The 27,178-nt window shown below is 59.2% G+C and overlaps 2 protein-coding genes and 2 long non-coding RNA genes across 6 annotated transcripts in view; 2 read left to right on the top strand and 2 right to left on the bottom strand.

Annotated features, from left to right (window-relative positions):
- Positions 1–129: 129 nt before the first annotated feature.
- LOC309869344 lies at positions 130–10,514 on the bottom strand. The gene is made up of 3 exons (XR_014314123.1): positions 10,327–10,514; positions 3,039–3,213; positions 130–356 (listed from the first exon to the last, which is right to left on the bottom strand). It is a non-coding gene; the product is annotated as an uncharacterized lncRNA (long non-coding RNA).
- LOC309869343 lies at positions 3,854–9,470 on the top strand. Its single transcript, XR_014314122.1, has 3 exons — positions 3,854–4,056; positions 7,756–8,048; positions 8,784–9,470. It is a non-coding gene; the product is annotated as an uncharacterized lncRNA (long non-coding RNA).
- Positions 10,426–21,028, top strand: KCTD17 (potassium channel tetramerization domain containing 17). The gene is given in 9 exon segments (XM_082740242.1): positions 10,426–10,994; positions 12,133–12,241; positions 14,503–14,594; positions 15,340–15,435; positions 17,095–17,220; positions 18,469–18,562; positions 19,181–19,195; positions 19,198–19,270; positions 20,149–21,028. Coding segments are annotated over 9 exon segments (933 nt in total). The 5' UTR covers positions 10,426–10,736; the 3' UTR covers positions 20,219–21,028.
- A 2,578-nt stretch (positions 21,029–23,606) lies between these two features.
- Positions 23,607–27,178, bottom strand: part of TMPRSS6 (transmembrane serine protease 6) — a 33,190-nt gene continuing 29,618 nt past the window's right edge. For all 3 annotated transcript variants that reach the window (XM_082740238.1, XM_082740236.1, XM_082740237.1), the window contains 3 exons: positions 26,555–26,826; positions 24,914–25,050; positions 23,607–24,376 (listed from right to left, as the gene is read on the bottom strand). In XM_082740238.1, coding sequence (XP_082596364.1) covers positions 24,218–24,376; positions 24,914–25,050; positions 26,555–26,826 — 568 coding nt within the window. In that variant the 3' untranslated portion in view covers positions 23,607–24,217. The remainder of the gene's footprint in view (positions 24,377–24,913; positions 25,051–26,554; positions 26,827–27,178) is intronic.

The raw sequence follows: 27,178 nt of genomic DNA, 5'->3' as shown, positions 1-27,178 counted from the left end.
CTAGGTGGCCCCTGTCTGAAGTTGGGTCACATCTCCCCATCTCTAAGCCCCCAAGCACCCCTCAGTAGCAAAGAGGCAACATCGGTTGGTACTGGGGAGAACCCCAGAAGAACAAAACCAGAGAAGACAGTGACTTACCCAAGGGCACATGATGGTTTTACCACAGAGCTGGACCAGACCCAGGTTTCCTGACTCTGAATTTACTCTTCTTTGTACCTGCAGTCCCCATCCCACGCCCTCTTACACTGAGTCACCTCCCAAGTCCACGGCCATGAAGGAGTCAATGGGACAATACCCTGGTTTTCTGAGTGAGAGCTCTAAAGTTGGTCCCAACCTCTCCGAGTCCATTTCCTCACCTGTAAAATGGGAAGGACGCATACTTCAGAAGAAGGGATTTCAGATGAAGATTTAACCAAGAGCTCATGGCAGAGTCCCATTTTTTTTTTTTAAGATTTTATTTATTTTAGAGACAGAGCGCGCACAAGTGGGGGGTAGGGAGAGGGACAAGCAGACTCTGTGCTGAGCACAGAGCCCGACATGGGGATTGATCTCTGGACCCTGAGATCATGACCTGAGCTAAGATCAAGGGGCCCGATGCTTGACCAACTGAGCCACCCAGGCGCCCCGGCAGAGTACCATTTTTCGATCTCAGGGTTTCTCCACCCCAGTGCGGCTGACTTTTGCGGGGGGGAGCATTCTCTGTTGCCGGGACCTGAGTGTTGTCCTGTACCTTGTGGGGTGTTTAGCAGCGTTTCTGGCCTCTACTCATTAGACTCCAGGAGCACCAGCCAGTTGTGACAACCAAAAGTGTCCCCAGGCATGACCAAGTATCCCGGGGTGGGGGGCAACAAGCACTCTGTTGAGAACCACTGCTCTAGGGGCAAATAACAGTTGAGCCCAGCAGTCAGGACAGTGTGGCCAGGTAATCCCAGCGTGGAGGGGACCTTGTCTCCCCATCACAAGCCCATTCCCCTAGAGGTTACATTTAGCAGCCCAGAAGCCTCCCTCCTTTGATGCTCAGATAAGCCTCATTTTTCTCTCTCGGGAAGGGAAACATCTCTGCCTCTCCAGGGAGAGGGGTTTGTGCGCAAATGCGGATGAGTTCTGATCTGGCTCCTGTCTCAGCTACCCCGTTCAGGGCTGCCCGACCTCGGACACCGCTGAGCCTCTCTGAACCTCTGTTTCCTCATCTTTAAAATGGGAGGAATCTCACTTGCCTTGAGCACTATGGGGGTTACGTGAGAGAATCCCCTGAAACTGTTGAGCTTGCTGCCGGGCACAGTGACTTCGAGTGCTCCTGTTTTTTTTTTTTTTAAGTACTATTACTTGGGACACCTGGGTGGCTCAGTCAGTTAAGCCGCTGCCTTCGACTCCGGTCATAATTCCGGCGTCCTGGGATCGAGCCCCACTTTGGGCTCCTTGATCGGCCGGGAGCCTGCTTCTTCCTCTGCCTCTGCCTGCCTCTCTGCCTGCCTGTGCGCTCTCTCTCTCTCTCTGACAAATAAATAAAAACTCTTAAAAAAAAAAAAAGACTGTTACTTAATTCAGCATGTTGAATGTCTCTTGTACTTGCAGCATTGGGGGAGGGGGACAACAAATAACCAGAACTGTGTTCCTGCCCTCAAAAATCTTCCCAGCCAGAGAGTGAAACTGGTCAGTGCTATCATTTCCACAGAGAGGGGAGGACCTCGAAGTGGCAACAGACTCATTCTACAAGTGAGAAAAACAAGCTCAGAGAGGTTGGGTGATTTGCCTGAGGGCACACAGCTAGTTTGAGAGAGGGGCCTAACTGGAATTAGAAAGCCCCTCCAGGGGTGGGTTTTCCAGATTTGGAGGATCAAGGAGAGATGGGGAGGACGGCCAAGCGTTTCCCAGCTCCACAAGGAGGAGACACTCTGAGCTACGAGATCTGAGCTAGGGGTTTGGCTAGGCTCTCTTCCCCCATCCTCGTCCTCCTCCCAGCCAGGAACCCAGGCAGATCCAAGCTGAGGCTTTTCCTCCCGGGAAGGTCCCAGATGGGTCTGGACAGGTTTGGAGAATGGCCCAGGGGCGGGAGAAAGGAAATTGAGCCCTGCCTTTCTAGGATTCCCAGAGCTGCTGTTTAATTTTGAGGCGTTGACTGGGTACTGCCCTGCCTCTTGCAAGTCTCAACTCCCAGAATGATTAACGGCGGGGAGGGGTGCCCGGCCGCTGCCAGCACTGGACTACCCACCCTGTGTATTCCAGGCAGGAATTCGCCACACTGGACAAGGGTGATGAAATTTTTGTCCACCTGGCAAATATTTGCTGAGCACCCCTCTGTCAGGGACAGCTGGACAATTCCCAACCTTGTCGAACCAGCTGCGCGGGAATGTGTGCTCACTCCCTGGATGGTTGCCACGAGGGTTCGTGGCCCAAAGCCCACGCCCCACACGCAGTGGACTGAATAATGAATCAATGTACTGATTTGCTCCTGGAGCTTGGAATCTGTTCTGCACGAGGCCCCAGAAGGCCTGCTTTCCAGATCCTTCTGGGCGGGACCTCGGTCATCTAGTCTGAGAAATGGGAGCAAATTCTGGGGGTGACGTCAGGTAAGGTCAAGTTTGGAACAGTACAAGGTGTCACTCCTGCTGGAATAACCCAGCTAGCTATATGAGGACAATGGAGTTTTATTTCTGAATTTATGGGGGAATGAGTCATTCAGGAAGAGATGGAATTTTTAGGTTACTGAAGCTTTCTAATTTTAAGCACCGGAAGTTTCAACATATTTACCTGTTGGGGGGGAGGGTGGGTGGGTGGAACGTGGTATAGACACGTTCCCTGGTGACTGTCACATTCTTCAGAGTCTCTGCCTGCTTCTAGGTGGGCCCACGCCCTCTGGATAATGAACAAGTTCTTCTAGTGGCTTAATCTACTGTTGAACCCATCACTCCCATACGTGGGCTGCCAGCAGCTTGCAGGACCCAGATCCCCACTGAATTCAGATCCCTACTGGAGCCCTAACCCTACCTGTCCATGTCTCTCCGTCTCAGTGTACACAGCCACCACCAGGGGGTCACCTGTGTCCAGACCCAGCAGTGAGTCTCCAGATTCTGCCTCTCTTGGACTGTGGAGCTCTACCCTTCTTCCCACGGCCTTGGACCTCTTGCCACCTCACAGCCAGGATACGAAGATACAGCCTGTCCCATCCACGAACTCCAGCACCCACTTGCAAGACAGGCCTTGGACCAGGATCTGGGGGCATAGAGACTAAAATCAGACCCTGAGACGGGGAACTGAGCCAGTAGGGAGGGGAGGAGAGGCAGACACACCACGACAGGTATAATGAGGAGCATCTAAGAGGCGGAACACAGAACAGGAGAGAGGGGAGTAGGTGGTCCTGGCTCCGTGAGGCATTGGGCCAGCAGCCCCTTTAGGGACTCCCTGGACCACGACTCCAGACCTTGTGTAGAGAAGTGAGAGTGATCAGGATTCAAGCCCAGACCTCCTATCCTGCTTCCTGGCCGTGAGTTTGGCGAGTACCCCAGATGCTGATCTGGGATGTGGGGCTAACCCAGTACCCACTGTATAGATCAGATTCCTACAAAACACTGGGAACAAAGCCCAGGACAGAAAGCACTGCGTACATGCATCATTACTACTTTTTTTTTTTTTTAAAGACTTTATTTATTTGAGAGAGAGGGAGAGAGGGAGAGCAGATGAGAGGGGCAGAGGACAAGGGAAAAGTCGACTCCCCGCCGAGCAGGGAGCCCAATGCGGGGCTCAATCCCAGGACTCTGGGATCCTGACCTGAGCCGAAGGCAGATGCTTAACCGTCACTTACTATTACTAACATTCTGTCCTACCGCTCACTCCTGCCTCCCTGTGACGCTTCCTGCCCCCAGCACAGTGACATGGACAGGTCTTAGTAAATGTTTGACCTATACACATAAATACTCTGGTAGGGCTAGGAGAGACCTTAATAATCCCTCCTGTTTCTCCAGAACCTTCCCCCACGACCTCCAGGGAGGATGCTAAGTATTTTTGTGTTCCTTTAATCCAACAACCCTGAAAATAGTGTTCTTCTCCATTTTACAGGTAAGGAAGGTGGGGGCTTAGAGAGGTCACAGGAAGGTCAGGACTAGGATTGCAGTCCTGGAGGGCGTGAGGACCAGGCCCTTATCATTAGTCGGAGGCAGGAGCCCAACTGCAGAATATGGGGCCCAGAATGAGGCAGGAGGGGCTTGTGGAACCTTCCAGGCCAGCCAGGTAGCTTCCGGGGGCTGGTGCTTGGGGAGTTATGACCCCAGCGAGGCTGGCTGTGTCCAGGCTTCCTTCTTGCCTTCCTCCGCTGCCAGCCTCCACCCCCTCCCACAGCCTCTTCCCATTTTCAAAAGGCTTGAAAATCAGTGGCAAGCCCATGAGAGAAAGCAAGTCAAATAAGAATAAAGGGGCCTGAGTGGGAGCCCAAGGGCTTCAGGGTGTGGACTCCGTGCTTGTGTAATCCCCCCAGAGCTAACATTGAAAAGGGGAAGACTCACTCAAGGAAGGGGCTGTTTCTGGTGCTGCCCAGTTGACTTTTCCAAATTTGAAAGCAAGAAAGCAGGGAGATAATGACTTTTGTCTACCTGGGTTTACTTCTTTCCCTAGAGTTCCAGGAAGCACCCCTTCTCTCGTCCCCCAAGGGGTTGGGGGACAAAGTGTCAGGTAAATGCTCCCTCCCACCTGTGCAGAGCGGGTCAGGGTAGAAATTCAGTAGCAGACCCGTGCTTGGTCTTCTGACAGGCGGAGGTGACAAAGGCCCTGCCCATGGCTGCACAGGATTCTGGGAGAGGCAAGGAGCCTGATGTGATGGGTGGCAACAGACAGCAGCAGCTGGAGACAGCAGTGGGCCCACCAAGAGCTCCCAGCCATCAAGACCTGCTCTGGGCACCTCCGGGAGCGGAGCCGGAGACTTGCCCTGGGGAAGTAGAGGGCCTCCGGCTTGCCGACCCTCACACTTCCCACTGGTTCCTCACTCCCTTGGCCCCAAGCCCTTTCTCACCGCCTGGTTGCCCTTTATGGGCCCTATGCTCATGTTCAGCTCTGCCATCTCGACTTGGCCCTTGGCCCGACTCACTGTGGTGTCCACTCTGGCATCTCCCATTGGAAAACAGAAGGCCGCTAAGAAATGTAGAAGAAATGATGGACTAAGGGCAGGGGGGATCACAATTTGGCCATCGTTTAGGTATGGCAAGAATCATCAATGACTATTCAAATAAGGGATGAGATAAAAGTGTTTGCTGGAAAGCAGGATATTAATAGTCTCCATGTGTCTCCCCACAAGACACCGATGGGTTCACAGGGCAAGACAGAGACGGTACAGATCAGCGACTTGACTGCTACCTCCTTCCTGAGTGACCGGTTGACCTTACCAGCGATGGGATAAAGAGACATGAGTCCCTGTTCACCAGGGGCCGTGAGGACACAGCTCCGCTTCCCAGGGTTCCTGCCCCAAATGCACACAGTGTGTGTAACCATGAAGTATCAGACAAGCCCAAACGGAGGGCATTCTCCAAGATAAACAGTCTATTCCCCTCAAACACAGGAGACAAAGAAAGGCCGAGGAACTGTTCCACACCAGAAGAGTAAAGAGACGTGACCATGGAATGCGACGCTTTCTGGACTGATCCTACAGGACTTTTGCCCTCTTTTGCTGTAAAGGACATTAGAAAGACAAGGGGAGCTTTGAAGAAATCTGTGAGTTAGTTCATGGCATCGTACTGATGCTCCTTTCCTGATGTCGGTAATCTCACCGTGATTGTATAAAAGACGGTCCTGATGTGTGGCTCACACGGAAGGGTTCAAGTGCGAAAGCACATTAACTCTAGGATTTGCTCTCCGAAAACGGAAGAGCCAGTGTAGTAAAATGTGAGCATTTGGTGAATCTGAGCGGAGGCTCCACCAGAATTTTTGGTATTATTTTTGCAACTTTTCTCTAAGTCTGAAATTGCTTCAAAATGAAATGCTATTTTTTAAGCGCAGGCTTTTCTGATCCAGTTTCAGCCAGAGCTGCTAACTGCACCCACATTCTAAAACGAGGTGCTAGACCATCTAAAGCAGTTTTTCCAACCCAGGTGGTTAAGAACTGGTTTTAGAAACCCCAGGAGACGGCGCCCTCCTGCCTAGAGTGGGAGAGATGCTAGCAGGAGGAACTGGAAGGTAGAGGGGGGGCTCTTTCCAGGGAACTGTTGGGGTGCTCTGCTTCTCCCCCTCATGGGGGGAAGTGCACAGTGGGAGGGAGCTCCCCTTCTGAAAGACAGAGGGAGTGCGGTTTCAGGGAGCCCATCTGCAGAGCTTGGCTTGTGTGTTCTGGATTCCGGGGGTGCTCAGAGGCGGGCTGGACCTAAGCCTGGGAAAGCTTGCAGCAGGGATCAGAGGTGTGGGTTGAACACTGTCCAAGCCTTGGTGGAGCCTTGGCTTTTGGAGAACCAGCCGAGGACCTGGGTGAAGAGTGGTGACTTGGAGCTGTCCGTAAGGGACATTGTGCACACCAGCTGTGGGCTAGGGCAGCAGGAGAGTGGGCAGTGGGACCTAAAGGAGGTGGTCCTTGAGTAGGGTGTCCCAGGCAACCAATCAGAGAAGACCCTGCCCAGGAAGGAAAGTACAGTGTGAGGCTGGTGGGGGGGGGGGTAACTCCAAAGAGCCCTCAAAACAACTCTCCAGGAAAAAAAAACCTAGCCAGCTTGAATCTTAGCTCTGGCCACAGCAAAAGCGCACTAGAGGGCCTGGGTGCCAGGCAAGGAAAATCTTCCCTTTCTGTTCCCATCTCCATTCCACACCAGTCATGGAGGTGCCAAGGAGAGGAGGATGGAGGGAGCAGGAGAATCTGAGAGGTCCCCAGGGGTCCCCAATGTAAAATGGCAATTACCACCGCATCTCCCTGTTGGGTTGGGATTAAAAGAGATAATCCATGAAAGTGCTTGTCGTGGAACGGGGCCCATGGAAGTGCTCATAAATGTCCCTGCGGCAGCAGGAGCAAGGAGCCCAGGGGCCCAGGGGCTGCGCAATAGATGCCCGGTTCTGTGTGATGCCTGATTCGAGCTGCGGCAGGACATCAGCCAGAGCCAGAGAGGCCTTTGCTGGGCAGAATAAGGTCCCTGCAGGAGGCAGATAAGACTGAGCGTATGGTCAGGGCCTCTGTCCCCTGGAGCTGAGCTGAAAAGAGAACCAGTGCCAGCTGACTGGACTGCGTGGGCTTGGCGGGCGGGGGTGAGGGGGGCTTTCCAAAGACCCGAGCGCGCTAGCGCGCCCCCTGGCGGCGAGGCCGAACCTCCCGCCCCTCCCAAGGGCTCGGGGACCCCCCCTGGCTGAAGAGGGCAGCGCGGGGGCTCAGCACCCGGCAGAGTCACCGCCAGCCCCAGCGGCACTTACGTGCCAACTGGAGAAAGGTGCCCCTTCCTCCAGACATTCCGCTGTCCCTTCGCGGTGCGAATGGCGCCCCCTGGAGCCCGCAGAAATTATGGGCTCTTCCAGGGGAAGGTCTGCGCCTCCTTCATTTCTGAAACTCTAAAGCCCAGCGCTCAGGGCAGGCTTGGTGAAGGTCGACAATCCGTGGAAGTTCTAGGTTAAAGCATCGGGACATATTTGTTCTTTTATAAATATCCAAGTCCGCGGGTCAGTTATGCAACGCTCCGAGCCCCGCCTGTAAAATGGGCACAAAAATACTGACTTCGGCTGGAAGGAGAGCCTATCTGAATATTTCTGGGCGCTCGGGACTCACTCTTACTGACTGAATATGCCCGTTTCTCGCCTCAGGTGACCCGCAAAGGCGACTCAGAACCAACAACCCCCACTCTGGGCTAGGAGGCAGAGCTGAGGGCCAAGGCAGTGACAGGATTGGATTGTTGTTGTGTAAACACAACAACAGAGTCGAAGCTACTCAGAATGTTCGGATATCGGAACGTGGGAAGAGGAGGACTGAACCCCAAATTCCAGCAGGGCCGAGTGACAGCTTAGTCACGGAGCTGACAGCAGATGTGAAACTGCTCAGACATGGGAGGCGCTGCTAACACGAGAAGGTTCGAAACAGGCTGTGGCAATGACTTCAGGTGAGGACTTTGGGATATATCCGTGTTCCTTCAGCTCCAGTTGCTGGGGGGGCGGGGGCGGTGGGCAGGGGGACTCCTGGGTCACTCTGGGTCTGGGGATTTAACCTAAGGAAATGATAGCTGCTGTGCTCTGGAGGCTGGGTCCTTGGGGGTGGCCTTTCTCTCTACCTGTCCCTGCAAACCCGGCATGGAGGAGTGGGTGAATTTGGTTCATCCTGGGCAATGGGAATGGATTTGAAGAACCATTAAAGTGCCTTGCCTCAGGCCCCGATCTCGGGTCCAACCAGCAGTAGACGGGGAGGCAGGGCTGGTTCCAGCAAAGCCAACACTCATGAAAGCTTTGCTCAGGATATGAGCTGCGTGTTCTTCACATGCCTTCCCCTGTTAGCTCATGGAGTCCTGACAACTGTGTAATTACCTCTAACTATTACTATCCTCACTGAGGTGCAGAGAGGTTAGGTGACTTTGCCAAGGTCACCTGTCAAGCTAGCAAGCCGTAAAGCCTGGGCTGGCATGCTTGTCTGGGATCCTGTGCCCCTGAATCACCCCTCCTCCGGTCTCACCTGCTTTCCAAGGCCCAGTTCAGAGCCCTATTAAGAAGGACCTGAAAGCTGCTCTTCCCAGAAGGGGACAGCAGGGAGCAGTGTAACCAACAAGCCTTAGAAGTTTGGCTCCCTTCCAAGGTAATCATCATCCTGAGAAACTGTCTCAGGGATGTTTGGTTTTGTCCTCTAGATGGGGAAGACATGCAAAAAACCAAGAAGAGTGCCAGTCCGCAATCAGAAACAGGACCGCCATTCTCCTGAGCATCACACCCGGAGAGACAACTGTCGCTTCCCCAAAAGGCACCACAAACACAGGTCAGCCCCAAACTGACCTCATCCCCCTGCTCACTGCCCAGATCTGCCTCTCCTCCTGTACCGCCTCCCTTGCTTTATAGAACCTTCTACTTCTTCTTCCTCCCTGCCTCTCACACTCCCTTGAACCCGAGTCTCTTCCTTCCACTTCCTACATACCGACTGAATCTACCCTCTTTCGTCTTGGCCTGTTGACTCTGCCCTGGTTGGGGCTTCCCCCTGTCCTGACCCAGATGACCTCTTAACTAGACTCTCAACATTTCAAACCACCCTCCCTGCAGCCCCCGGAGTGCTCCAAGTGGCCAGTTTAACCCCATCACTCCCTGCCTACATGCCTTAAGTGGATAAAGAAACATTTCCTGCTCTAGCTTTGTTTTAACTAACAATGGCCGAGGGCTCACACTACGTTCTAGGGGTGCTGCTGATCTGACAAGCCAGTCCATATCCCACTTCACTCGCCTACCCATCCAACCCATCCACCCATCCACCCATCCACTATACTGAAAGCCAGGGACTAAGCCAGATGTTTAACAGACACTAATCTTCACAACAACGCTCTGCGGGAGCTACTATCATAATTCTCATTTTGCAAAAGGAAAGATAACCAGGCTCAGAGAGGAAGTTGCTCAAGAACATATTGGTGAGTTCTCAGGAGCAACCCTCTAGCAGCTGTGACCTATTCCCTGCCAAGGGGGAGGGCTTTGTGGAGAAGGCAGAGGCTTGGGTCATAACTGAACTTTCAGCACACTAGGCTGTCCAGTGTGGGGAACCTGGGGTGGAGGGGGGCACCGGGATCACTGAGGGGTGATCAGACCCCTCCTCTTTAATCCAGGACCAGGACAGAAACATCAAGGAGAGAAAGTGAAGGACAGCTTCCCTTTCAGCCTTCGTCCCCAGCGGGTTCCAGATGACACGAAGAGCTGTCCCTCTTCCCCCTCCCTGCAGTATCCAAGATGTCAGTGCCAACGCCAAGTTATCGGGCTTAGAAGGGGACCCTCGGAACCAACCCCTCCTCCCCCTCCCGAATTACAGATGGGAAAAGTGAGAGCTCACCTGATACCTCAGCCTACAAAAGCCGGAGTGAAAACCCAGCCCTCCTGACTTTGACCCACTGCCCTGTCGACCCTTCCTCCCTAGACATCTTTCTCAGGGAACACTGACCGCCCATGGCAGGGGGGCAGGAAGGGGGCCTTGGTGGTCATCTGGAACCCACCTGGGTTGCCGTCCTGCCACTCACCAGCTGTGTGAGTGGGGAGGTCACTTCACATCTGTGTCCGCCTCTGAACGATATAGGTATAGTGATACCGACCTCACAGAGCTGCTGAGAGCCTCAGTGACTAATACAGACATGCAAAGCATCTGGAATATAGGGGGTGGTGGGTCAACTTTAACCCCAGCTATGTTGTCCTTAAAGAACTTACCTTGGCAGAGAACGCAGCCCGCCCCAACCCACACATCACACAAAGAGCAGTATGAAAGCATCTTGGAGAACAGATACAGGTAAATGCTACAGAATCCTGGGAGCAGTAGTTTCTTTCCGTTATCGGCTGTTTGATGACCCAGACCCGACAAGAAGGAAACAGTCCTGTGTAGAGCACACAGGAGGGAGGAGTGCCGGTTTGGAGGAGCACTCTCTATTGTCCTGGTGACCTCGAATCTGACCTTCCCCAAACACCATGATTTGGCTAAAGAGCTTCTTCTAGAGGCCGGGTCTGCGGGCCGCCCACGAAGCGCCTAGTGGATCTGGCTGCGAGGGCCGCTCGGGGGGCCCCGGAGAACCCCACCCCCACCCCAGCCGCCCCGCCCCGGGGCGCGGACTACAGCTCCCGGCATGCCCGGCGCGCGGTACCTGCCCGCCCCCAGCCGCTGCTCCCGGAGGATGCAGACGCCTGGGCGAGCGGGGAGGATGGAGGCCGGGGAGGCAGCGCCGCCGGCGGGGATGGGCGGCCGCGCGGCGGGCGGCTGGGGCAAGTGGGTGCGGCTTAACGTCGGGGGCACGGTGTTCCTGACCACCCGACAGACGCTGTGCCGGGAGCAGAAGTCCTTCCTCAGCCGCCTGTGCCAGGGGGAAGAGCTGCAGTCGGACCGGGTGAGGCCCGCGCGGTGAGCGGCCCGCGGGCGGGGAGTTCTCTGCCCGCTCGAATCCGGGCTGGCCTGGCCGGGAACCCGGCTGCTTTTATATCCCAAGAGCCGGAGGCAGGAAAAACTGGCGAGGGAAAGGGAGGAGGAAGTGGCTGGGAGAGCGAGGCATGTGCTCATTGCCGTGGCAACGGGACAACGCCAGGCCGCGGCCATTTGGAGCCTTCTGAGCACTGCCCGGGGCTCCCGCCTCGGGGGGCTGGTAGGATCGGGACTCTCCCCCTTCTTTAGGGCCTTCCCTTCTTCCCCAACGGGACTCCCGCACTGGGGAAGGGAATTGCTGAGGCTGCTTCCCCCGCCCTTCGGAGTGTGGGTGGCCTAGGAGTGCAGGGAGCTGGGTGGAGAAGTCCTGGGGTGCCTTCTGAGCTGGGCCTCATCAGGGAGGAGCCCTGGCCTATCTGGCACCATTTCTGGGCTCCCATCCCGGCTCTGCTGCAAACTGCCTGCGTGACCTTGGGTCAGACCCCTCCCTGGTCCAGGCTCAGCCTCCTGTCTGTAACCAGAGGAGGCTGGTCCGGAGGTGACCTCTAGGGCCCCCCTCCCTCATTCCCTGACCCTCTAATGCTGTGACCTTGGGCAAGTCCCCTTTTTCCCCCTGTAGAGTTGCACGGATGCCCGCCCTGCCTCCCTGCAGGCCATGCCTGTCCAATGAGATAGTGGCTCCTTTGGTAACTTGTAAACATCCCACGTCCCCAGAATGACTGGGGAGCTGATGGAGATAGTGTAGGGCTGGCTTCAGAGGAACAGCCTCTAAGAGGGACGATCACTGAACCCTACTCTGGGTTGGGTGCCCCTCAGAACTCACTGGATGCTCACAATGACCCCTAGTTAGAGGGGAACGGAGCGAGGCTCAGAGAGGTCAAGTCGCCCGCCCAAGGTCACACAGCGAGAAAAAGGCAGAGGCAGGATTTGCTTCTAGGTGTTTCCGACCCTAAAGCCTTTCTCCTCCATCATGCCCCTTTGCTCCAGGGAAGAGCAGACTGCGTTCACTCCCTCCCTCCAATCCATACTGGGCCTGGAGTGGGGGTCGGGTTGGGGGTGGGAGACGCTCCCTCTCCTCTCATGGCCTGTGCCCCTCATGTCCATAGGATGAGACCGGGGCCTACCTCATTGACCGTGACCCCACCTACTTCGGGCCCATCCTGAACTTTCTCCGGCATGGCAAGCTGGTGCTGGACAAGGACATGGCTGAGGAGGGTGAGTTGGGCCAGAGGGCTGGCTGGGAACTACATCCTAGCCCTTGCCCTCTGCAGGCTGCCGGAACCTTCCATGGAGATCCCAAGTTTCTCCCAGTTGGGAGGTGGGGTGGGGGGAGGGACATTGAACTTCTTCCCCGCTGCCTGCCTCGTGATCCCTGAAAAGGCTGAATCTCAAGGCCTCTGCATGGGTTGAGCCTCGGGGCTCTGCCGAGCTGACCTCACCGGAGTTTTGTTGAGTGCCCACAGAGAAGGGGAAGATAGAGGGAGCCTGTGAGGCCGGCAGCCTCTGTTGTGGGCACGGATGCTCTTTCCCCGGACCTCCTGGGAAGCCAGGTGTGCGCGGGGTGGAGGTGGGCATGGGAGGAGGAGGTCTGGCTCTTTCTCTGTGGGTGATCCGGTATCTCTCGGGTGCCTGGTGAGGCTGGCAGGCAGCCGGTGGGTGGAGCCGGTGACTCTTCCCCAAATCCAGCGGCCTCTCGAACACAGCTGGCTGTGGGTGGAGGTGGGGGAGGGGACCCTGCTCCCCCAGCAGGGGGTTTGGTCTCTCTGGGGCCTAGGTGACCGAGGCCCGAAGATGCCCACTTCTGGCTCCAGCAGATGGTTCAGGAAGCCATGCCTGGAAGAATTCCCTTTTGGCAAAGCCTCAGCCATGGGCAGGGCCTACAGTCAGGGTCAAGTTAACTCTGAGGGGCCCAGGGTGTGGCTCTGGGTCAGACCCAGCCAGGCCAGCTGGACATGTCACTTTTCCTTTCTCCGCTTGTGTGTGTAAATTAGGGGCAGTGAGAGCATGCTTTGGGACAACAGGTGCCGTGAGTCCCAGTGCTCATACCCTGTGGGCGTCTAGCACAGCCCATCTTTCCTCACTTGGGGCCCACGGTCTCCCTTCCGGACCCACATGTATGTGGTGTTCTAGAGGCCAAGTAGCTCCCCGGTGGGCTAGGGCTCACATTCAGAGTGAACGGTGGGCACCCACCCTGCTGCTTTCAGGCAGCTCCTCAGGGAGCACAGGTAGCGGGGGACCTGGGAGCGGGGCCCGCGGGGAGGGGAGGTGAACACTCTCACTGCGTCCCAGCTGACGTCTGTTTACAGGTTCTGGGATTCTCCCAGCACCTCACAGGGGGCTGGGGCCCCCACCAAAGGAGCCGGAGGACCTGGGAAGAGATTTACTAGCTGTGTGGCACCAAGAAATTCACTTATGCCTCTTGTGCCTCCATGGCCCCGTCTGTGAAATGGGGTCACCATAATGCCCACCTTCCCAAGCCACTGTGGGGGTAAAAGGAACTAAAGCAAGTGTGTTCCTTAACTCAGCACCCGGCACCAAGGACCCACGATGCCACGTTAGCTGTCTGTCCTCTGCAGGGCTCACGAGCTGCACTCAGGCAGCAACGCTCAGTGGATGCCCCCTTTGTGTCAGTGCTGTGTGGGCGCCTGGGACAGCAGGCCAATCAGGCCTGGGACCCGTCCTCAGGGAGCCCAGAAGCCAGTCCAGGAAAGGACCAGAAGGGGTCCCTGCCCTGTACAAACACAGGGGAATCGAAAGGCGCGGGGCCATTGCCCTTCCCTGGAAAGGTGACTCACTTAATCTCCGAGACTCTCAGTTCCCCCAGCTGTGTAGGGACATTAATGCCTGCTTCCCCACGTCCCCAGGGCTCTGCAAACTGTAGGGCTGGGGAGGGGCAAGGGCACAAAGATTATGCCTTTGTAGTGGGCTCTGAAGTCAGAGGAACTTGAATTTGGATCCCAGCTCTTGCGACTTAACTGGCTGCGTTGCTTCCGACAGCTGCTTCTCTTTCCTCAGTTTCCCCGATTGTTCAGGGGAGGCAACAAAGGTACCTATTTCTAGTGCTGAGAAGAAACTGCAGGAAAGGATGTGGAATGCTTAGCCCAGTCCCTGCACTGAGCGCATGATTCATAAACAGGAGCAGGTCATGGGGGTCAGCCACGGTCCCTCTCACGGTGGTGTTCTAGGCTCCAGCCTCAGCCAGCTCTGCGTCTTGCCAGCCCTAGAGCAGCCCCCAGATGAGGGCATTGGCAGGTGTCCCTGGGTCGCCAGGCTCAGCACAGGAGGGATGTAGGGTTGGCTGGGTGATGGCCTCTCACCCCTAACACAGAGAATATGGGATCCCAGGAAGGAAACATCCCCTCCTGCTGGAGCCCGGAGCTGACTGGAGTGGGAGTGGGTGTGGAGGCAGAGGGCACGAGGGGAGAAGAGCTCACGGGGGCCACCGAGTGACCCGGGGGCTGTCCGGTCTGTGCCAGGCGTCCTAGAGGAAGCCGAGTTCTACAACATTGGCCCGCTGATCCGCATCATCAAAGACCGAATGGAGGAGAAGGACTACCCCGTCACACAGGTCGGGGCGGCGGGAAAGGAGGCCAGGGCTGGGGGAGGCGGGGAGAGGCTTGAGAGAGTTGGGGAGGCCAAGCTGGCCTGTAAAGGGAGGGTGTGGCTGAGCTTCCGGGCTGCCCAGCAAAAGCCCCAGACGGGGAGAAGCGCTCTGCTTGCTGTCCCTGACGCGGCTCTGCTCGCGGTGTGACCTTGGGCCCATGGCATCTCCTCTCCGCCCCTTGATTTTCCCTTGTGGAATACAGAGGTGTGGAGACCTGCACACTCCCCTTCCTTACAAGCAAAATAGGGTCTGTGTGGAGGAACAGGGGGCCCTGTGGGGGCAGGGCACAAGCTCCTGGAGTTCACAGTTCGGAGCGGGGGGCCCTGGGCCCCGTGTGTAGGAGTTGCTGGAGGGATTCTCTGGCCCACCTCGGGGGAGACGCGGGTGCGGGCGGATGGGCAGGTGGGAGACTGAAGCAGGGAGGCTCCATGCCGTCCTTCCTGCCCCCTCGTGGCGCCCGTGGTCCAGCTCTGCCACATTTAAGTTCGGTGGCTGTGGGCGAGTACGACTCACCTCAGTGAAAATACGAAGCATCAAGTGACCCCGCGGGTCCAGTGCCTGGCAGGGGGTAGGCTCTCAGAGTGTGGCCGCCACCTTCCCCCGTCGCCCCGCCCCTCCTCTCCTCCTCAGGCATGTGGTGTGGGTGGGGGGATGACAGGTGCGCCTGCCCCGCCCACGGGTGCCCGCCACGTCGCCTCTCCGCCTGCAGGTCCCCCCCAAGCATGTGTACCGCGTGCTGCAGTGCCAGGAGGAGGAGCTCACGCAGATGGTCTCCACCATGTCTGACGGCTGGCGCTTCGAGCAGGTGCGCGGGGGCCCTGGGGCCGCACCGGGAACCTCCGAGCTTCCCCGCATGGCAAGCCCTTCCCTTCCGCACCCCCCGGGCTTGGGTGACCTACTGCAGCCCCACAGCCATCACACTGAACCAGGTTTCATAAGGGCCACAGCTGGCCGCAGGGCAGCTCTAGGCATCCTAGAACTGGGGGTTCTCACATCCACTGGGGAGTGGTCTACACAGCAGGACGGGCGAGTCTCTGGGCCCCAAAGCTCAGGGGCAAGGAGACCGGAGCCACATGAGTGAGCTGACTCCACCTTGGGTCAGCACCTCCTGTGACAAAGGCACAGGGCCAGTCCCAGGGTCCCTGCGAGCGACAGGCTGAGTCCTGGCCTCGCCACGTCTGTGAAGGCCAAGCAGCAGCTTCCCGTGAGGGTTCATAGTGTCCGATCGTCCCCCAATCCACGTGCAGTGTAGTCCTGGAGACATTGATCACAAGTGGGGTTGCCCTCGCCATGCAGCTCGTAGCCCGCCTCTCAGGTTTCCAGAGGAGTAGAGCCAGCAAGTTTACCCAAGGTCACTCGTGTCCCTAGGGAAGGAAGAGGGTTTGGCCACCCCTTTCTCTGCGCCCACCCACAGCTCCTTGCATGTGGAGGTTGACGAAGGGAGAAGGCCCAGAATGGCGGGGCAGGATCGGGGAACAGGCCCCGTCCAGGAGCCAGAGGCCTGGATCTACCACTTACGAGCCGCGTAACTTTGAGCAAGACCCATCTCCTCTCTGGGCCTCAGTTTCCTAGTCTGTGATATGGGGCAGTAGTGCTCCCTTCGCAGGACTGTCGTGAAGACGGGAAGGGCCACTGATAAAGTCCCTAGCCAAGGATAGGACTCCAGACACTGGCACCAGCCAGCACCCTGCAGGCTATGGGTCTATAAGTCTAGAAGACTCCAGAGAGGACTCAGGATCCCGAATTCTAATCCCTCTTCCTCCTCCTCTTCAAGCCAGAGGGGCTGATGGTTTTCCCTGCCTGTCAGGTGAGGGTCCCTGGGTGCTAAAGGTCCTAACCAGGGCCTTGTGGTTGTGGTTGCCCGGGGCCCCCAGAGCAAAGGTGGGGCTGCTCTTGAGAGCCTACGGGAGACTCTGGCAATCGCAGGGGCTCCCAGAGGCTGAGCCAACAGCTCAGGGATCGCTGCTCATTGGCCCTCTGGCCTAAGGAATGGACAACCTGTTCTACCTCTGCTTGTAAGAATGAACAGAATATTCTATGGGTGCCCATCATGCCAACCCTGCCCTACAGCTTGGTTCTGGGGCTGCTTCAGCCACATCCGGGACGGAAGGGGACAACCTGCCCATCATCGGCTTCCACCTGCTTTTAGATAATGGCCTCTAGATCTGGGCTGGGGTGAGGGGTGGGGAGCAACAAACATAAGGTAGCCTTTTTCCAAGGAATGCTCCCCCCCTTCCCCGGCTTAGCTGGGCCTGGAAGCAGACCTGATGCCTAGGTGGGGGATGGGGAGCTGACTCTGACTTTCTCAGGGCTGGGCCTGACCCGAACAGCAAGATCAGGGCATAAGTTGGTATCCTGACCAGTGCTGATGTCAAACCCCCTTCCGGGCAAGCCGCCTTCAACCCAGCCTGTCTTCTTCCGCCCCCCCCCAACACCCCCCCCCCCGGTCCTCCGCCCCCCCCAGCTGGTGAATATCGGCTCCTCCTACAACTACGGCAGCGAGGACCAGGCTGAGTTCCTGTGCGTCGTGTCCAAGGAGCTCTACAGCTCCCCACATGGGCTGAGCTCGGAGTCCAGCCGCAAAACCAAGGTGAGCCCCCAGCCTCAGCTTCCCTCCCTGACCCCCCCCACCCTGCCCTCCACCTAGCCATCCCTGCTTCTTTCTCCCTTCTGCTACACGCACATAACCACCTGGTCACAGCCAATGCCATCCATCCCATGCCACCCATGGTCCCATCTGCTCACGCCAGTTACCCAGGCCCAGGCGGGGGGAGAAGTGAAAAGGCTAGGCAGCAGGGAACCTAGGGCACAGCAGCAGGGGACCTAGATGCCATTTGGAAGGGGTATCTGAAACCAGGGGTCTGGGCATGGTGTGCTGTGCTCTGCACGACCTTGGACAAGCCACAGCCTCTCGGCGCCCCTGTTGTGTTCTCCAAGAACTGAGGGTACACCACATCCTTTCTGTGGTGCCATCAAGCTTAGAACTTCTGGGATCCAAAAAATGGCCAGTTTATTTCGCAGAGGGCAGAGGAGTCAAATCCATTAATCCTGCCCCTTTCCAGGGCCCCTTCCTCAGGAGCTCTGCAGGAGCGGGTGTCAGGAACCGCACGGGGCCCAGCCATGTGTCTTTGGCCCTGGCCCCCGAGGCAGCAACAGCCGGCCATGGGGAGGGGCTGAGCAGAGGTCCTGCCACCCGGAACCCAGAGCCAGTCAGAGGCCCCAGGGCCTTTGGGCAGGCCCATGGGGCAGGGCAGCGAGCCAGGTTGGGAAGAAGGGACACCATTCCTCCTAGGGGCCTGTCCCTGTGCATCAGAGACTTATGAACCCTGGCTTCCTGTTTGTCTGTCTGCCCCCTTGTTCTGTGACTTCCCCTGCTCCCCCCACCAGGGGTCAGCACTGTCTTGCAAGGGTGCAAGAGTGAGCCCGCTGCTCCTGCCTCTCCAGGAGCCCCTGGGGGGCTTCCCAGATGCGGGTGGGGTCTGCCCTGGGCCTTCCCTGGCCTCCTTTCTACACTGGGGCCTCCTAAAGTGAGGACGTCCCTCGAGGACGCCCTGGCCATATGCCCGCCCCCTCCCCTTCCACCCCTGGGAGCCCCCCTACTGCTCCCTGAGTCCCCAGCCCGGCCCCATTTTCTCTGCCCTTCCTCCGGTCCCTTCTCAGACTCCCCCGTTCCGGGGGGCTGGACGAGATTCCCCAGCTTCTCCCTCCTCAAGGGCCCCCTTCGTCCTGCCCGCCCGGTGGTGGGGCCCGCGGGGCCAGCCACCCGCCGGCACTGCCCGGCCGGGCCCCTTGTTAGCTGTCCACTCTTTCTTCCCTGGGTCCGCCGGCTGGTGCACAGAGCGCGGAGCAGCAGCTGGAGGAGGAGCGGCAGCAGGAGGAGGTGCAGGTGCAGGTGGAACAGGTGCAGGTGGAGGCAGATGCCCAGGAGAAAGGTGCAGCCACCCCCCGAGGACAATGATTGCTAATAACCGCCGGCGCCTCCCGCCCCCTGCCCGCTGGAGCCCGCTGCCGCACCCGGGGGCCGGGGCCTGCGGGGGGACGGGCCGCCAGGGCTAGCTCCGCCGCGCGCCGGCCGCCTCCCCTGCATAACCATCCCTTCTCTCACTTTCTCTTTGCAGCCCTGGCAGCTCAGGAGCCCGCTAACCTTTTCTCCCTCCCACCACCGCCTCCTCCTCCTCCGCTTCCTGCCGGAGGCCCCGCCTCATCTCCACCCACCTCTTCTTCCTCCTGGATCTCATCTGCACCCTGCCTCTTCCCTCTCTGCCCCTGCCCGGGTTTCCTCTCCTCCGCCTGCTCGCACCTCCCTCCCGGGGCCGCCCCGGGCCCGGCCCCCCGCGCCCTGCCCCCGGGCGCCCCGGCCCCGCACCCGCACCCCCGAGCGTCCCGCCTGCCGCCTCCCGCGCCCCGGCCTGGGGAGCAGGGCCCCGGCCGTCTGTCCTCCGGGCCCGCCAGCCCCGCAGCCACCGCCGCCGCCGGGCCCCGCTGAGGCCGGGCCGCCCCGCCCCCAGAGCCTCACCTGCTCGCCTCCTCCTCACCTCTCCTCCTTGCAGGTTCCCGTCCGCACCCCTCAGACCTGAGGCTGCGCTGGCCGTGAGGGCTCCTCCCCGGCCCCTCGCCCGCCCCCAGAGCCGCCATCCCTGGTTTGTAGCTTGGCGGAGCTGGAGGGAGGGCGGAAGCCAGGAGGGGGCGCGTCTCCTGTTCCCGGACCCGAGCCTCTCGCTCGGCTGACTTTCTCCCCTCCCCTGCTTTTGGCCTTGGGTGTGAGGCTCTGAGAGGAGAGGAAAGTCAGGGGGCCGGCCTGGTTCCCAGCCAGCCGCCAGCACCAGGGCTCCAGAGCCGGGCTGGAAAGGAGGGAGGGGAGACAGCGGCGTCACAGCCCGCCCCTCCCCCACCGGGCCCTGGGGTTCCCGGCTCTTGGGTGGGGGGAAGGACAGCCAGCCTGGGAGTCCCTTGGCCTGCAAGGAGTCAACCAGAGTTGGCTAAGGATCTGGGTGTCACAGAAAAAGTCCTGGCCAGGTTCCCCGGAGCCCCTACTCAATCTTAGCTGCCTGCTGTGTGACCTTGGGCAAGTCACTGTCCCTCTCTAGGCCACAGTTGCCTCTGAAATGGGGACAGACAGCTGCTGTCTCTGACCTTTTGCCTGAGACAGCAGGGACCTGGCCTTGACCCCCTCTGGCCAGAGTCTTGGGGACTCTGACCTCCGAGGCAGCCGCCACCCAGCCCCACCCTGGGGTTCCCGGATGGGCAAGCTGGGTCCCCTTCCTGCTCCCCCTCCTCGGCTCTGAATTCACCTTCTCTGGGCCTCAGCCCCCCACCCTCTTCTCAGAAGGGAGCCTGTGACTCACCTACCTCTCTCTCTCTCCCTCTCTTCCCTGCCCTGCCCTCCATTTCAATCTCCTCTCTGCCCTCCCCTGGCCTTGCCTCACCCTCCTCACTGGCCCCACCTTCCCTCCCCCATCCTGGTGTTCTGATCACCCTCCCACCCGCCCCCCTGCCCCTTCCCCCTCTTATTTTCTAGCTGTTACAAGCCAGAGGCACCCGGATGTGAGGCCCCAGATCACCTCCAGGGACTTGGGGTTCCGATCTGAAATCCTTTATTTTTGTACCGCGGGGTGGGGCCCCGGCTCCAGGCAGAGGAAGCACTCTCCCCCCTGCCACTTCTGTCTACACCTGCGGGGCTGTGATTTCCCCCCGCCTCTGGGGGCGGGGCAGGGGCCCGCTGGGACCTCTCAAGGCCTGAAGTGGGCCCTGGGACCCCTGGGCGGAGCTGCCTGCGTGTGGCCAAAGTGTGACGCTGTCCAGCTGTGTCTCCCACGGCCCTGTCCCTCCCCCGGGCCCCCCAGCTGCATGAATGGTACCCTCCCCCCTGACCCCGTCACGTCTCCTCCTTGAGCCTTAGTCTCCTCATCTGTCAAATGGGTTCGCTCTCCCCGCCGCCGCCACCTACCTCACAGGGTTGTTGTGAGGTTACAAAGACCAGCAAGGTCGCAGACAGCCCTCGGGGAGTGTACAAAGCACCAGACCGGAGGGTGGCCCTCCCTTCACCCTTCCCTCAGAGGGGGACGGCCCTGCTCGGCCCCAGATGGAGATTCAGGTATTGGCGGGGTGAAGGGCGTGGGGGTTGGCCTTGTGGGAAGAAGAGGGAGGGTGACCCGGCCTTCACCTTGGCCGCTCCCACCCCTGTCTGCACTGTGGGGTGCAGAGGGCCCTGGCCAGGAGGGGGCAGGCCGGGGTCTCAGCAGGAGCAGGAACTGGTAGTGATAAGGGCCAGGGGGACACGCCTCCCTCTGTCCCTGGGAGAGTCTGGGGGTAGCAGGGGCTGAGCAAGAGGCTCCCCACGCCTTTATGATCCCCCGGGCTGTGTCCAACCCCACCATGTAATAAAGCCTGAAGAAACAGCCGCTGGGCTGCCTTCCTCTCTTCCTCTGGGCCACCTTCGGGGACGGGGTTTAACTCAAGGTTGGGTCAATGACTCCTAGGTGATGGGGCTTTTTCCTAAAGCCCGGGAACCCTGCCCTGGGGTCACTCTCCTGTGTATTTCGAGGAGGGAGGTCATGGCTCCGTCCTCTGCCCCACTCTGGCTTGCTGGGAGAACTTGGGCAGGTTCCTGCCCTCTCGGGTCTCAGTTAACTCATCTGTGAAGTGAGAGGTTGGAGCAGGTGACTTACAAGGCCCAACCCCGGGGAGCCATGCAGGTCTCTTCCTGCCTCTGGGCAGTCCTAGACCAGCTGGGGATGCTGAGGGGGTAGGGGGCTCCCGGAACCAGCATGGCAGGGCCCCCTACTTCCTGGCCCCACCCCACCATTCCTGTGGCCCTTTGCTCCAGCCTAACCCCAACAGGACACCCCCTGCTTCCTGCTGTGACTTTTCTTTGACCCTCCGCCCCTCCAGATCACTAGCACCCTTCGCCCAAGTCCAGGAAATAGAAACACCCAGGCTCCTTCTCTCCGAGCCCACTGGACCCCGGGCTTCGGCATGACACCCCCCGCCCTGGCCCCTGCCTGGCCAGTCCCTTCACATACCTTGTCCCACTGCGTGTCTACCGTGTTCTCCCATTCCACATCTTAGCGCTGCCAGGGACATCCTGGCAGAGCAGGAGTCCCCTAGGCAGAGACCCTCCCCTGGGCCGGGTGAGGTCCCCCCTGCTCTGCTTGAGCCTGGAGGGGGGAGCCCACGCCCTCCCCTTGGGACATTCGGCTCGCTGGACTGACCTCACGTTCTGTGTCTGACTTTGTAAAAAGTCATCAGGAGGCTTGTTAAAAGAACAGATTGTCTACCCACCCCCCCAATTCTGACTAAGACTTGGGTGGGGCCCACGAATTTGCATTTTAGCGAAGCGCCCAATACTGTGTCTGCCAACCTCTGAGAAGCCTGAGCTGCTACGGGCTGGAAATACTTTAACATTTGCCCCACTGAGAGGTGCCCCCCACCCCTACCCCGCAGTGTCTGCTCCATCTCCTCTATCTCCCCACCACACGCATCCCTCCCCCCAAACCCCCAGCTGGCCAGCCCAGCAGGCAAGCACCGGGCTTCAATGGCCACTCCCTGCCTTTGAAATTTCCCCCTTCTCCGAGGCTCCCCTTCCTTTTCCCAGCTAGGCTTCAAGCAAGACTTGTCCGCACTGCTGGGCTCCCCACTTCCTTACCTCCACTGCTGCCCCCAGAGGGCACGAGCAGCCCTCCCCGACCACTCCCACTTGGCTGCTAAGGTTCCACCCCCCCCAGCTCCCCTCCGGCTCTGCCTACACCCCTCAGCCTCCCTTGTGGGCCCCCATCTGTAGTGTCTGTCTCTCGCCTCTTCAGTCTTCCCACTCACCTTCTGCGGAGGGGCTCTGAAATCCTCCTCCAGACCTCAAGCCCTGCCTACCTCCTGCACACCTCTCTCCCAGAGGCACCCCAGGTTCCGACACCTTCTCGGAGCCCTTCCCTCCTCAGGGGCCCCAGGCCAGGCAACAGGTCCTCCACTGGCCCCGTGGATCAGGACAGACACCCGGGAGTGGTCCTGGGTGACTTCTCCCTCACCCAGCACCCAGCCACCAAGGCACCTGGAGGACACAGGGTCCTTTCAGTCCATCCCCATTGCCCGGCTCATTCGATCCCCTCCCCCCATCCTGGAGTTCAGCAGTGGCCTCCCCACCTCCCACTCCCTCTACACTGGGCCTAGGGGTCTTTCTAAAATGTGTATCCACTCACGTATCACTCCCCTGCTATAGAGCCTTCTTCCATGGCTCCCCAGAACACCCAACATCAAGTCCCTAACTCCAGATTTTTTGCCATCTGATCTCTGTTTGCTTCCCTCTTAACCACTGTTTAACTCAGAACAGCTCACGGATGTGCCCTCTTCTTTTGGGACTTAAACCTTTGTACCTGCTGTCCCCCTGTCTGGAATGCCCTTCCCCACCTTGGCCACCTTTGGGTGGCAACTCAAGTCTCACCTCCTCCAGGCAGCCTTCCCTGACTTCCTCAGCTCCAGGCTACCCCAAAACCCCTGCACACTGGATTATCTTCCTCAACCCTGAGTTCGGGAGTACATCTGTCTGGCCTCAGCACAGTGAGTGGCACATAGCAGGAGACCGAGGGCTTAATGAACGAAGGATCCCCAGAATGCCAAGGGAGTGTCATGCTGAGAAGTGGTGGACTGGGAAGCAGGAGGCAGGGCTTCCACACCAGTTTTCTCCCCGAACCCGACCCCGCTGGTGTGATTCTGAGGATGGCTTCTCTCCTCTGCCTCAGTTTCCTCCCAAGCTTGCAGACAGAGCTTATCACTCGTCCCATCCTGATCTGAGGGGTCACCAAAACACCTTCCTCCTGAGGTTGCTCCTGGGACCTGAGCAGCTGCCCTGGAGGTCACCCCTGCCCCCCAGGCCCCACCTTGGCCTTCTAGACATTCGACAAACAGCCTGGGCAGGAAGCAGAGTCTGCTCAGCCAAGAGTGTGGGGTCGATGGCAGGCCCCATTCAAACCCCACAGCAGGCCCTCAGATCAGAGAGGCTTTATTCCACAGGGCAGTGGAACTCACTTCCAGGTGGGACTGGGCAGTGGAGGCCCAGGGGACAGGTAGGGGTGGGGTGAGGACCCTAGACCCGGGACTCCCCCCACCCTTTGGCTTACGGTGGCAGCTGGCTCACTTGGCTGTCTCCAGGGCTCTGGGGGTCCCTCGGGGGTGCCTCCCATCCCCGCCCCTCAAGTTCACAGGCTGACTCTACTCTCTGAATTGGCGGAGGGGAGCTCAGACACCCCTATGGGGACCCGGAAGCCCCATGATCACTGCTGGATGACCCCAACCCCCCCAAGTCAGCAGCAGAGGAAGGGGAAGGAGAAGAGAGGATCAGGAGGCAACAGGGCGGGCATGAAACTCCCTAGCTGGGCCTGCTGACCGTCCAGGCCCTGGGGCGCAGGGGGAGTCTTCACCAGCTGATCTTCTCCATCGCTGGTGCGATGTCAGGGAGCAGGTTGGGGGGACGACGGATGCCATCTCCTGCCTCCACGGGGCCCTGCTGCCCCCAGAATACTTGCTCCCCTGTCTGGTGGGGGCCCTGGACTCTGCGTCCAGGTGGTGGGCCCCAGCTCTGCAGGGAGGGGAGCTCCTCAGGTCAGCACCTGCTGGATCCAGCCGATCACCCCTGTGATGCGGGTGTAGACACCAAAGTAGTTGGGCCGGCCACAGCCCAAGCCCCAGCTGACCAGCCCAGCCAGGAACCAGCGGCCACTGGGCTCCTTGCACACCAGTGGACCTCCCGAGTCGCCCTGAAAGGGGGAGAGGAGAAACAGTCGCATCAGGGTAAGCCGGGGTTCCTGACTGCTAGGAATTTGCCACGTGACAAGAGACTCTTTCAAAGCCTCTGCTTCCCCTGCTCCCAACAACAGAGAGAGCCCAGAGCACCCCTGCCGGTCGGTCCTTCCCCGGGTCCTGGCTGTTGCAGAAGAGTGCACGTGCCCCCATGCCCCACTGCTCTCCGCCTCCCTTCTGTGGGCTCCTTCCACTCCTAGCTCCTGTGTCCCCTTGGGCAAAACGCCTTGCTCAGGCAGGGGGCAGAACTGGATGTGAGCCTGAGACCTGCCCACCGCCTGCAGCCCTCTGGTCACTGGGGGCTACAACTTGGTGCAAGTCTCCACCTCCCCAAGCCTCAGTTTCCTTATCGGTAAAGTTGGGACAGCCATCCCGGCCCAGGGCTTCAGCAGGCTGGTGTGAGCAGAGGGCCAGGCCTTGAGTGATGTGAGCGATGCCCACCCTCCCTCCCTCCCTCCCTCCTGGCCACGGCGTCCCCCCTCCCCAGGCGTCACCTGGCAGGCATCCTTCTTGCCCTTCCGGTAGCCAGCACACAGCATGCGGGGCGTCACCTGGTAGCGGTAGGCCTCACCGCACAGATCCTGCGGGATCAGCTGCACATCGACCTTCTGCAGACCGTTGCTGGTGGGCCCTGCCCGGCGAGGTTGGGGGCAGAAGGCAGAGACGAGGGCGGACTCTTGTGCTATTGTCCTTACAGCTCGGGACTCCCCCACCATCATCTCTCCTGCTCTGCCCGCCCCCTACCCCTCCGCCTCACCATCACCCTGTTCTGGCCCCTCGTGGCCCCAGGAAACAGAGTCCCCACCCAAAGCCTATCTGGGCTAGTGTCCTCTCTGCTGCCCCTCCTGCTTGAGGCGTCTTGGCCAGCTCTCCCGCCCCTGCTCGGGGACAGCCCCTGGGAGGTTTTCCCAGAGCACACATCTGACCCCTCCACCCTCCACTTAAAATGTATCAGTGTCTCCCCTCTGTCCAGCTCAGTGCTCTGCTGAGGCCCCAAGGGAGGGCCCCCAGGGAGCTTCAGTCTCCCCTGTGCCTGGTCCCGCCCTGAGATCTCGTCTGTCTGGCCAGGGTGCGGCTCAGTGGTGTTTTGCTGGAGGCCTCAGTGGGTTTTAAAGGGCAGCTCAAGCTCCTTCCTGCCAGCCCTCACCAGCATCCACCTGCCCCCAGCTCCCTTCTGGTGCAGGGTGTGCCCAGGACTTCCAGGGTTGCCACTGTACCCCTAGCGGGAACCCCTCTCTCCCCATTTGGACACTGCCGACTCGGCCTCCCAGCCTTGGCTTAGCCAGCACTGTCTCCCCCAAGAATGTTCTCTTCATCTTTACAACCCATCTTCGCCCAGCTCAAGGTCTGGCATACAGCAGGTGCTCATTAACGTGTCCTTGAATGAGTAGCAGATGCACTCATCCTGGCTTTGCCACCATCTTCCAGCGTCCTCTTGAACAAGTCACTTCTCATCTGAGCCTCAGTTTCCCCATCTCTAAAGCATCTCTGCAGTCCTGCCTGCCTCCAGGTTGTAAATCACTGTCCCTATCTTTAAAGCCACCCCTGTTAAGGGTGAGGGGCCTGGCTGTGGCTGTGCCAGGCTGGGCCTGTATTCAGAGAACTGAGCTGGCCCCTAGGGATGGGGAGTTTAGGTGGGAAGGGGAGAGACCCCCGGCTTCGGGGGCAGTAGCAGGCACAGCCGGGCTCCGGGGTCAGGGAGTCCTTGCTGCCAGTCCCCGTTCCAACCCTCTCTGGCTGGCTGACTTGGAGCAACTGCTCGAATGGGACCATAATGCCAACCCTTAGGGGTATCGGGTGGATTAAACAAGACCACGTTCCCGAAAATCCCCCCACCATGTAGAAAGTCACCTGTGTCCAATGAGCAGAGGTTGGAGCTTGCCCATGGGCTCTTGGGTTGCTAACCTGCCCCATCACTTCACACGTATCCCCCAAGATAACCTCCTATCCCCTCCGTTCCCTTGAAACGTGATCCAGAAGGCCGGAGCCACCTGCTAGACTAACAGCTTGTGTTCTGTGACATACAACCCGGGTTCACCCCAGGACCAGGGGACCCCCAGGCTCCGGAGCCCCCGGAGGCGGACCACACCCTCACGGGTCCTAACCCCCCCCTCCCTGCAGCCCCGCCAGCTCACCGCCCTCGCGCAGGGCACCCCAGCCTGTGATCCAGCAGTGCAGGCCGGGCTCGAAGAAGTGGGAGCGCGCGGGCAGGCAGACGGGGCGCACAGCGGCCGAGCGCACCACCGGGTGGTCGAGCTGCAGCAAGGCCACGTCGTAGTCGTGGCTGTCCTCCTCGTGGTAGGGGTGCAGGAGCAGCCGGCTCACCTTGAAGGACACCTCCCCCGGCCAGCGCGAGCTCTGCCACACCTTGCCCAGGAACACCGTCCACAGTGCCGGGGAGGCCATGCTGCAGGTGGGGAGTGGGGCAGGGGACCCCGCTTAGCCGCTGCTTCTCTCAGCCCGGACCCTTAGGCTAGCTGGCTTCCCCACCTGGGCCACCACCAGAGGTTACATCCGTCCCTTTCCTGCTCTGGAAAGCCAGCTGGTGGGGGCTACAGCCCATGGTGCTGGTGCTGGAGTCCACCTGCCCGGGTACCAGTCCCAGCTTCGTTCCTCCCTAGATGTGTGTTTGCTTCTCTGGGCCTCAATCTCCTCATCTGTGAAATGGGGGCAGCATCTTCGGCTCCTGTTACTGGGGGGAATTCTGTCAGACTGCACATATAAAAAATTAGCCCAGTGCCAGACAGTGGCAAGTATTT

This window comes from Mustela nivalis (genome assembly GCF_964662115.1).
Source record: "Mustela nivalis genome assembly, chromosome: 7".
Taxonomy (NCBI): Eukaryota; Metazoa; Chordata; class Mammalia; order Carnivora; family Mustelidae; genus Mustela; species Mustela nivalis.
The sequence above is the reverse complement of the archived record's forward strand: the minus strand, read 5'-3'. Positions and strand labels throughout refer to the sequence as shown.